Raw genomic sequence first — 10,809 nt, 5'->3', positions numbered from 1 at the left:
ACTGGGGGGTTCCAGCCAATTAACAACAATATGCTGCAACAGCCTTCGTATGGCAATCAAATATCAGGTGGTTTCCAATCTAATATGCAACAGCAGCCTTCTTTTGGTCAACCACAGATGATGCCACAGACTAGCTTTGGTGTCCAGCAACAACAACAACAACCATCGTTTAACCAGTTCCAACAGCAACCTAATATGAACCAATTATCAAATATGTTCCAAAATACTAATATCAATGGTTCAAACACATTTAACCAACCCCAAGCCCAATTTCCTACTACAACATTTGGTCAACAACCTCAATTCCAACCTTTACAATCGCAACCTACTGGTGCCGGATTTGGTAATGCTCCATCTACTTTACAAAACCAACCTACAGGCGGAAGAAGAGCTAATCTTCAAGCTGCTACACCCGATAATCCTTTTGGATTTTAAGGGTGCTAATTTACGACTTGTTTTATTATGTTCCATAATTCGTATTTTTTTCCAACTTTTTTAGTTTTTGATTTACATTAGAAAATTATTTACACGCTTTTTTGTTATATAAGTCATTTAGTCTTTGTATCTATTACGGGTATTTTGTATTTTTATATAATGCACCAATTTTTGTTTTAAGTGTAATTGTTTCAGATTTTCGCTATTTTCACACTTTTTCACAGCCAAATTTTTTTATTGTTTTACTTCTTTTCTACTCTTACTAAATATCTAGTTCAGTTCTTGTGATTGAAAAATTGATATTACAGACAATGCGGAGTGCCTTAGAAACAATAACGAATTTCATCTTGGAATCGAAAGAAGATTTGATTCAGGATCCAATAAGAGGAAAATTATGTGTTATACATAACTTATTTAACAAATATAACGAAAAAAAAGGGACAGGGTCCAGTTACACATTTCAGGCATTCATCAAGTTAGTTCTTAAGTTATGTGACATTAGCGGTCGTGCATTAGAATTTGATATTGACTTACAAGAATACAAGTGGAATGAAACTACATGCTCGATAAGCGAGCCATGTCTCAAATGGATAAATTGGCAGCGGTTAGCCATTCTTAAAGAACGCTTAAGTAGCTTACAGATAAAGGAGACAAAATTCAAAGAAAATAATCAATTGTCTATGGACCAATATAAAAGCAAGTATGAATTCTTAATTTCCTTGTTGGGGCAGCCATTGCAAACCACCATCATGGAGGAACGGCCCATAAATTACGATTCGAATCTTGAAGTTAATATAGATTTGCCAATGCTAGATAATCTTTTGACAAAGCCAATAGCTCTGATTAGCCTAACACAGGAAAAAGTTCGGCGTAAAACAAGAATGAAGCCCTATTACGAAATATGTGATGATCCACAACATTGTCACATATTATCCAATATTTGTCTTAAAAGAGAGTTAATTAAACAGGGACTACCAGAATTGCTGTATACCCACAAGATTATACAACAAGCACACAATGTAATCCCATCTGAATTACTCAAATGCTCGCAGACTAAAATACATTATTTGCCCATTCTTAATAATCACACTGATTTATATTTGGGAGATTGTTCGTACTTGGATACATGCCATAAGATGAAAACATGCCGCTATTTGCATTATTATAGTTTATTTCCAATTGCTGCCAAGCAAGATGAGCTGGAACAAGATATCACTAAGCGTTCGTCTGACCACGAATATACCGTGGGAGAATGTTATACGGAATACCAAAGGAAACAAATACCTGCCCAGTGGATCAATTGTGACGTTAGATACCTCCCCTTCCTGATTCTAGGAAAATTTGCAGTTATTGTTTCAGATCCAGCATGGGATATTCATATGTCCTTGCCGTATGGAACATGCAAAGATTTCGAACTCTTATCATTACCTATGCACGAGTTGCAAGATGAAGGATTAATATTGCTTTGGGTGACCGGCCGGGCAATTGAAGTTGGTCGTCAAGCGTTGCAAAATTGGGGTTACACCATAGCGGATGAAATGATCTGGATAAAGTTGAACCAGTTGAAGCGTACTATTGTAACTGGAAGAACCGGTCATTGGCTAAATCATTCTAAAGAGCACTTACTCGTGGGAATTAAAGGCGATCCACCGTGGATAAACAGGTTAATGGACATTGATGTGATTGTTAGTGGAACTAGGGAAACTCTGAGAAAACCTGATGAAATATATGATATTGTTGAAAGAATTGTGGGAACACACTCTAGAAAATTAGAAATCTTTGGAAGAGATCATAATGTCCGGCCTGGATGGTTGAGTATGTATAGTTTTCAACACGCCTCAGATAAGGATACTAACATTTTCTAGCAATCGGAAATCAGTTACAAGGAACGTCTCTCTACGAAAAGGAAGTTTCGTTGAAGTACGATGAATATCTCAGGGACTTAAACGTAAAGAAATCGAATAAATTTATTATGCCCAGGAATAACAAAGACTAACTAGTTAACATTTGTGCCGCAGCTTCTTTTTGTTTTATTTCCATGATTTTTTTGCCTGCCCCGTTATCCATTCTCTTTTTCAAGTCTAGTTTATAGCCAAGCCAAAAAGCTATTTCAAACGATACAAAAAATGGTGCCAATACAATTGCTTGCAATAAATTATCTAACAATGCAGGTGCTCTCTTTTCATGAACACCATGTCCATAAAATTGCGCCAACCACGAGAGAACATGAAGAGCAATTGCATATTGTACAAACTCTTTTTGGGTAATAGCAGATACCTCACTCAAATTCATATAAATCGTTTTGAACACATATGCCAATGTACCTAACAATGCCATTGATGGTATCCCTAATTTCCAGTCAAGGAAGGAATAATATATACCATAGCTCCATGCCAAGGCTGACCCTAAATTAGCGTATGGATATTCTTTGCCCAATATATTCACAGGGCTAAGAAATGCTAGGGTAGAAAATAAAATAATTGGAATACAGCATAAGTGAATGCCAACATTTACTTGATTAAAATGGTATGACCTATAAAAGATCAAATGTCCTTCTAAATCCAAAATACCCATTTTTGAAGATTACACCACAGTAAGCAGCAATAAATTAAAAGCTGTAGGGGTCTCGCTTATTTATAAATTCGAGTTGCAATCATGTGATAGCTTAAAAAGCGGAGTTTAATATTTGCCGTTTTTATTCAATACTTATATAGAAATATATACTAATGATTTCAATACTAGTTGCTTATTCTCTTAAATCTAATGATGGTTTCTTTATAATTCTCTTTCTTTTGGTTTGTTGATTAGAAGATTTATCGAATTTCGCAGCAGAATGTAAATCTCTACCAATGTTGTCTAAGTCTTTGACTTTATAGATTCTTACAATCCAGTTTTGAGACGTGAATGCTTCTTCTACCACATCCAATTCTGGAGATTGAGTAGCAGGAATGGCTTGGTTTCTAACTCTATCCATACCGTCTCTACCGTTGAATAAATCGGTGTATCTATAATAGGACATTTTGTACATCAAAGAGTCTTTCATTGCTTTGGAAGCTTCTCCATCAACCTTATATTCACCTCTTTCGGTGAAGTAGTCACGCTCATGGATTTCATCGGGCCAGATACCTTCGGAAATTCTGACCATCCACAAGAATTTATTTATATCGTCACCAGAGTAGCCAAGTAAACCACCAAAGATAACCAATACATAGTCGACATCATGTTTCTTCAAGATATCATATGCAACATCCTCTGAAGAACACATTGCTTTACCGACAGTTGCAATGTGTGTGTTGTTCCATGTGTTGTTGTCAACTAAGGTAGTACGGTCGGCCATACCACCAATTTGGTAACCATAATCCCACCATGCCATCACTTTAGCATCTTCAGGAGTATTCATTCTCAACCAGTAGTAAGCTTCTCTATAATCATCAATAATACTTTGAGAGCCATCCGGGTTTCTAGAAGCTAAGACAACTGATGGAGACGAGTAAGCATTTGATGTTACCCAAGTACAGTGATATACGAAGTAGACAAGATAAAAGGTGAATGATAATAAGACAACTCCCTTTGATAATAATAGAATAAATTTAGAAGGCTTCGATGTAGAGGTAGAAGCTTTTGTTTTTGATTTCTTTGAATCTACTTTGATATCGTCCGATGAATCAGCCTTGAAAACATCAACAACGTTCAAGTAAACATCGAACAACTTAGATAATGCGATAGCAGCCGCAACACAAATGATTGGAGTCAAAGTTAACATTAATCTAACCATAACACCTGCAAAGTAAGAACACAAAACACCATAGATAATCACGAACACATGTTCATCTCTTAATTCTTGGAAACATAAATAGATACCAGCTGGGAATAACCAAATCAACATGTTCGTGTCGAAGAAAAAAGCAGGCCATGCAGTAGGTTGATGCTCAGAAACAGATGCAATAATAGGAATGTGAATCTTTGCATAGTTAGTATCCCATAAAGAATAGAAACGACCAGTCCATGGTGCAATCCAGCCTAAAGCCGTCAAAGCAAATAATCCTGCAACACCTAAGATAGTGATTAAAGATAAAGAAACCATCAAAAATCCCTTAAATTGTTTAGATGGGACCTTGGATTTGACATAATGACCTACTGCAACTAATTGTAATAAGCCAAATACACCCAAAGCTGCCATATGATCGTTGGATCTTATTGGCAAAAATCCAACAAACGGAATTTGCATGGAGGCTAAGGTACCCAATGCATACCACGTAGTGTATGCGGTATATAACCTGTGATTATAACGACCCATTAAAATTAAAACGAAGATGTGCAAAGGAATTAAGTTAGTAATGAAGACATAACCACCCCATGCAGAAACCATGTAGAAGTAAAACAATGCTGTTAATGTACCATAGAACACAGATCCAATCTTCATAGCCTTAATCCAAAAGTAGAAAGTGGCCATTAATAATGTGATTGCAATTGCTTCGTTATCGTACGACCCAGCAACGGATCTCGAAATGTAACCTGGAGCTATACCCATAAAGATGGCAGCCAACAACCCTGCATTGGAATCCTTCATTTCCTTAGTAAGGAAGTATGTCGAGATTGCGGTTAAACCAGAAAAGGCTGGCGCCAACAAAACACAAATGTTACGAATGTCAACTGGTAAACTGAACCATTCCCTCAATGTATGCCAAATTACACCTGAGGTAACCATCAACCCTGGATACAATGTTCCTCCGGTGACTCTACCCAAAGGATACCAAGTTCTATCATCGAACCAATTCAAGAATTCATAGTATGAATGTGTAACTAAGTATTTGGTGGCTCTAAAGTTGAACCATGGATCAAATTCGTGAATAATACTCTCATATCTAATAACTGAAAATAATCTTGATGAAATTGCGGCCCCGGCAATTGAAATAAAGATAATTACCTGCAAAAGTAATCGAATAGTCTCTATATTCACCCCCAATACCTTCAATTGAGCCTTAGTTTCTACCATATTTGATTAAGTATTTGATTATTGAAAGGATATAGAAACTAGTAGTCGTCATATTTAACCACCGTGTTGTTTGGGAGAATTTCCAAATGATTATGTAATCGAGATTGAAATTTTAATATACAGACAGGTACTTGTATGGGTACTTAGTTTGGTACCAAGAGTATGTACTACAGATAGATAGGGTTATTAATGAATGTTTGTGTCAATTATATCAAACCAAGGAGGTTTCAATAAATAAATTAGTAATATGTAGATTAAAATGAACTCCAACTCCAGTTTGCAGGTACACTTCCAACGGGTTGGTCATTTCTATTTGTAGTGGAATCACCCAACTTCTGGTTGTTTATGGACTTCATTAGAGATTCCTTTGGCAGCTTGTCAAGCTTCCCACCAGACGACTGCTTATTCAGAATTTGCGATGGCTGTGACTTAGAAATTTTCTTGTTATATGATGGGTTAATGCTAACTCCAAATTCATGCCTCATGAATTCATTGTATTCCTCGATACAGTTATCACATACTTTAGACAACGTACCACGGCCACCGGTGGTGAACTGAGCTAGATGATTAATGTAGAGGTAATGCGATGTGTGCTCTTTGCAGTATATGCCACCGCATTTTCTGCAGTGATGTCTTCTTTCGAAGAAGTTGAATACCTTGGAGCATGTAGGAATGCCGCACTTATTGACGAGCTCATCCTTGACCCAATGTCTTCTGGTAGGAGCCTGTCTTAATATGGTTTCGTATTTTCTTTTGCTTATGGTATATGGACCAGTTGGGGACATGGCAGGTGGCGACGAGCTTTCTGTAGATTTGAACGAATCAACAGAGTTCGTCGATCCTCTCGATGATGTAGAAGTTAAATTATCTTGAAGAGCATGCTGAACCAAAGGGTTTTGTGCAGAGTGAGTTGTTTCTGGGGAACCACCGGGATGGCTATCAGAGGAGTCGTTTAAATTGGGCGGGAAAATGTCATTCTGGGGAGAGCTAGTTGCTGACTGACAACGACTGATATCCTGAGTCATCCGTAAAACTGCTGGAATATACATGGGACTTCTTAAACTGTTTATTTGTTGCAATTGTTTGTTCAGCTTGGGCTTGTTAGTTTGATATGGTTGATGTTGTGGGCGAGGTACTGGCTGATGTAAAGGAACTTGTTGACCTGATTTTCTTCTTGCATCGCTGAGAGATGAAGGTCCAGTTGTCTGCGATCCACTATTTACTCCTGGTAAATCTTTTATATGCGCCTTTACGTCCCGCAAATGATTTTGATGCACCTCCTTATGGTACTTCTGTGTCGCCAGTATTTTGTCTGCAGCATCATCCGTATTCAAGCTGGTAGCAATGCTTGAATCAGACTGTTCCATTAAGCTTGGCAAGGCCGGTGCACGCTTGGGAGTGCCTGATTTATTCATAGGTACACTATCAGACGTACCGGGAGGATTATTCGTTGTATTCGGCGTTGTAGGCGATCTGTCACCACTAGAAGAGCTGGGACCTGTTATCTCGTTTAAGCTTAGTTTCGGTTGTCTCGTCAAGCTCGCAAACGACGATAAATCGACTTCTGCAGGTTGATAGGGCTCCGAGTTCCTTGTAGATTTGTCGGTCAATTTAGACGACGATTTTCGAGATATCAGCTTTCTTTGCGGCAAGCTGTCTTCGGTGTTAATTATGGGCATCGGAGACAAGGTCAACTTTCTCAATGCATTCAAGGTTAATTTTTGCTGCTGCATCATGATATCTTGGTCCGCTGCCTCGTCGTCATTCAACGACGTTGTAGACGACGACGACCCTTTGTTTCCAGTATCTGTTCCATTAACATCGCCCAGACCGTTCCCTGATTGGTTACTAAAGGGAAGTCTTTGGCCTATTTCGACGTCGTCACCATTACTCTTCAAGTTTGATATGCTCGATAACACAGGTGCCTGGATAAAAGATTGGAAGTTCTTCACCGTATTCGGGTTACTATGTGCACTTATATAACTGTTTGTTCTCTGCAGCGGTTGTCCTGGTGGTCCCTGTTGCTGGTTATTGGTATACAGCTGTTTCAACGACTTTAGTGACGCGGACGAAAGCACCGACTGAAAAGACTGCGTTCTCGACCTCCTCACGTCCTTTTTCTTGAACATCAAGTCCCCCTGTCCCGTCTGTTTGTCGTAATTCTGAGACGCTTCATCCAATTGTGACTCTTGTGCCCGATTTCCTTCTTCATCCCCATCCCCACCTCCGGAGCCCTCACGCTTCACCTCTTGTCCCTCGTCAACAACATCTTTTGCCGGCGAACTAGGCGTCGATATCGTGAATTTAGTATTCCTCTTACCATCATTTCTCATTTCGCCGCTTCCCCCCTTATCTTCGTCCGTAGTTCCGTCGCTAGCGACATTATTAGATTCCGTCATTCTTGAGTTATGCTACTAATCAAGGCGGCCTTTTTTATCAAGTGTACTTCAAATTCAGTTGACGTGGATTTCTAAAACTACCAAATGATTTCCTGTGTCCGTATGCGACCAATCAACTATAAATCACTAGAATATCCAGGTTTTCTCGTAATTAGCTGCTTATCTCTGGGTAATGGTAACGCTCTTCAACAATATCATCGATTGTTTGGTACGGTTAGCCGGTCATGTGACTAAATGCTGGCGATAACCGCGACATCGCGACATCGCGACATCGGCGATCGTGCGACATTGTCCGCGACTCGATTGGTTCCATCTACTCCCGAACTTTTCACCACCAACCCCGGCCCATACGATCCAGGCATAATTTGCTACGACCAACAATCACCAAAACAAACACAAGACCAGCAGTCAGAAGAGAGCTTGCGACATGGCGTAGAACCCCTAGGACCACTTCCCAATTCTCAGACTCGCAGGATAGACTCTGTAGAGGACCAGGTCCATCCCCAGAAACCGATTACATAAGCAACTTACGAGTGACAAATTAAAATAATTTCATTGGTTTAGTGCAAACGAAATATACCGGGACATATATATCAAAAGTTCAGATTATTGAATAGTTTCATAGAAAACGCATAGTTTGATACATACATATTCGACACACAACATGATTTCACGTATTGGCTTAGGTTTAGTTAGACGTAAGTAGAGAATAGTGGGAAAGACCAACTCTTTCGAGGGTTGTGACGGAGCCGAAGAATCGGACAACGATGAAAACAAGCCAGAACATAAATACTAACCAAGACAGCAACTTCCCGTTCAATTGTTAACACAAGCAGACTCGCTAGCAGATGTGGTGCCATGAGAGGTATTTCCACTGTCAAGGCTTCCCACGAACAAGAACAAGAAGTTTTAGTGGCACAACGTAAGAACAGACCAACCTCACCACATTTGACTATCTACGAACCACAATTAACCATGATCATGTCTTCTTTGCACAGAATCAGTGGTGTGTTTATGGCTGCTGGTTTCTACGCTTTAACTTGTGGATATGCTGCCACTTCTATCTTGAACATTCCATTTGATGCTGCTACCTTAGTTGGTGCTTTTGCTGGTTTACCAGTAGCAGTTAAGATTGCAGCTAAGAGTGCCATGGCCTACCCATTTGTATTCCACGCCTTCAACGGTGTCAGACATTTGATCTGGGATTTTGGTAAGGAATTAACTATCAAGGGTGTTTACAGAACTGGTTATGCTGTTTCTGCCCTTACCGTCATTATCGGTACTTACTTGACTTTCTTCTAATCTCTGCATAAATATGTTAAGTTTATTTATATATATCAGTATATGTGATATCTACTTTATATTATATATTGATTTTAATTCGTTATATCATTATTTGTGACTTCAGCTTTGGGCTAGCCAGCGCTTTCACCGTAAGTCTTGCAAAGTCTACGCATCTCATTACTTGAGCCTTTTTTCTTGTAGACAATGATTTTCCTTTGAAGTAGCTATCTTCTGAACTGGTTAAGCTCAACCTCTGAGTCCAAACATAAGCAAGCGTCATTTGTACAGAATCCGCATGTAAAAGTCTTCAGCTTTTTTAGTGAAACACCCTTTTTTGTTATAGACCTTTCTATTTCATCACGCTCCTGTATTAATTCGTTACTTCTCACAATATCTTCTTCTCCTTCGTCCTTTATTATTAATTTGTCTAAGAATTCTCCCTGATTTACAAAATTTTGGTCTTCTTCTACAATGTTAACCCCTATTTCATCCTGTGACTCGATATTTAGAGGCTTTAATAATGTAGGAATAAAAATACTATTCGTACTTATATTCCTCCTATTACCTGCTTTTATTGGGCGTTTCTCGTGTTTTGCCTTTTCAATTTCTTTTAATTCTTGATTTCTACTCAGTTTGTATGTTGCCCGTATATCAAGATAGTTTTGAATTTGATTATTCAAACCGCTTTCAGTCGCATTATCGCCGATAAACTTTTTGGTAGCACTATGAATAATATTCGAAGATCTTGTAAGGTAAGCCAAAAATTTATTCAAATCGTTTATATTATTAATTTTTTCTAATTGCTCGTACTGTGACATAGCCGGCTTGATTTGATTGATATTTCTAGTAATAGGAGTGTTAGATTGACTTATTCTTTGTGGCCTGGCTTCATTGTCGCTATTAAGAGCATCAAACGTTATAACCCCATTTTGAACAAACTTAAGTTCGTTAATTTGGTTATTGATTACGTCGATGTAATTTCTTATCAACTCTTGCTCTTTTAATTTAGATAAATAGCTCATTTTTAAGTCGGCCACTTGGTTAGGGTCTGATTTTTGAGCCGGCTTAGGCACATGAAGAGGATTAGTATTCATATTAGCTACTTTAGAAGCATGAAGGCCATCGTTAAGTCTTATCTCACTATCTTCCACCTTTATAGCCTCATTATGACCTATCTTTACCTTCTTCTTTCCATTATTTTTATGTGGCCTTGAATTAAAAGAGGTACTAGAAGATGCGGAATTCACCAAGTCATTACCTGAATCCTCGGCATTAGCTGTTGGCTTTCTTCCAGGACGTGGCCTAGGTGGTAGAACCCATTTCTTTGAAGTGTTAATGTTTAATGAAATATCATTTTTTAATGTGGACTTCGAGTGCATATCAAAATTTGACATGACATGATTGTTAGGTTTTGACAAAGCGATCGGAACCGGTTTAGGTTTAATACTAATAGCCGGTTTGATATTTGGATACTTGTTTGGAATATTCTTCCCTTGGTTGCTTAAATCACCATGCATGTGTATCGAGGTCTGCCCATATGGGTGGGAAGATTTATACGACATATTAGTAGGGGCTAATTTCTGTTCCTGGAAGCCATTATCTCCCTTATTATTGTTCACGTTGACGGGTGAGTACCTAAAATTTGATGGTATTGTACCTTTATCATCTGTTATATTATCTGTGGACATGTTCAAA

At 38.5% G+C, this 10,809-nt stretch overlaps 7 protein-coding genes across 7 annotated transcripts; 3 read left to right on the top strand and 4 right to left on the bottom strand.

Moving 5' to 3' along the window:
- Window positions 1-30: 30 nt before the first annotated feature.
- AC631_01219 (uncharacterized protein) lies at window positions 31-435 on the top strand (the record flags this gene model as incomplete). Its single annotated transcript, XM_015610049.1, has 1 exon — window positions 31-435. The coding sequence occupies one exon, from the start codon at window positions 31-33 to the stop codon at window positions 433-435; it is 405 nt and encodes a 134-aa protein (XP_015469187.1).
- A 311-nt stretch (window positions 436-746) lies between these two features.
- On the top strand, window positions 747-2,300 carry AC631_01218 (mRNA (N6-adenosine)-methyltransferase; the record flags this gene model as incomplete). The annotated part of the gene is made up of 1 exon (XM_015610048.1): window positions 747-2,300. The coding sequence occupies one exon, from the start codon at window positions 747-749 to the stop codon at window positions 2,298-2,300; it is 1,554 nt and encodes a 517-aa protein (XP_015469186.1).
- A 127-nt stretch (window positions 2,301-2,427) lies between these two features.
- AC631_01217 (uncharacterized protein) lies at window positions 2,428-3,009 on the bottom strand (the record flags this gene model as incomplete). Its single annotated transcript, XM_015610047.1, has 1 exon — window positions 2,428-3,009. One exon carries the CDS (start codon window positions 3,007-3,009, stop codon window positions 2,428-2,430), a length of 582 nt encoding a protein of 193 aa, XP_015469185.1.
- Window positions 3,010-3,181: 172 nt separating this feature from the next.
- Window positions 3,182-5,431, bottom strand: STT3 (dolichyl-diphosphooligosaccharide--protein glycosyltransferase subunit; the record flags this gene model as incomplete). The annotated part of the gene is made up of 1 exon (XM_015610046.1): window positions 3,182-5,431. One exon carries the CDS (start codon window positions 5,429-5,431, stop codon window positions 3,182-3,184), a length of 2,250 nt encoding a protein of 749 aa, XP_015469184.1.
- Window positions 5,432-5,685: 254 nt separating this feature from the next.
- On the bottom strand, window positions 5,686-7,830 carry AC631_01215 (uncharacterized protein; the record flags this gene model as incomplete). Its single annotated transcript, XM_015610045.1, has 1 exon — window positions 5,686-7,830. One exon carries the CDS (start codon window positions 7,828-7,830, stop codon window positions 5,686-5,688), a length of 2,145 nt encoding a protein of 714 aa, XP_015469183.1.
- A 664-nt stretch (window positions 7,831-8,494) lies between these two features.
- AC631_01214 (succinate dehydrogenase cytochrome b subunit SDH3) lies at window positions 8,495-9,132 on the top strand (the record flags this gene model as incomplete). Its single annotated transcript, XM_015610044.1, has 2 exons — window positions 8,495-8,528; window positions 8,636-9,132. 2 exons carry the CDS (start codon window positions 8,495-8,497, stop codon window positions 9,130-9,132), a joined length of 531 nt encoding a protein of 176 aa, XP_015469182.1.
- A 206-nt stretch (window positions 9,133-9,338) lies between these two features.
- Window positions 9,339-10,802, bottom strand: HAP42 (Hap42p; the record flags this gene model as incomplete). The annotated part of the gene is made up of 1 exon (XM_015610043.1): window positions 9,339-10,802. One exon carries the CDS (start codon window positions 10,800-10,802, stop codon window positions 9,339-9,341), a length of 1,464 nt encoding a protein of 487 aa, XP_015469181.1.
- Window positions 10,803-10,809: the final 7 nt, after the last annotated feature.

The sequence above is a fragment of the Debaryomyces fabryi genome, assembly GCF_001447935.2.
Source record: "Debaryomyces fabryi strain CBS 789 chromosome Unknown contig00015, whole genome shotgun sequence".
NCBI lineage: Eukaryota > Fungi > Ascomycota > Pichiomycetes > Serinales > Debaryomycetaceae > Debaryomyces > Debaryomyces fabryi.
This window is presented reverse-complemented; position numbering and strand designations above follow the sequence as displayed.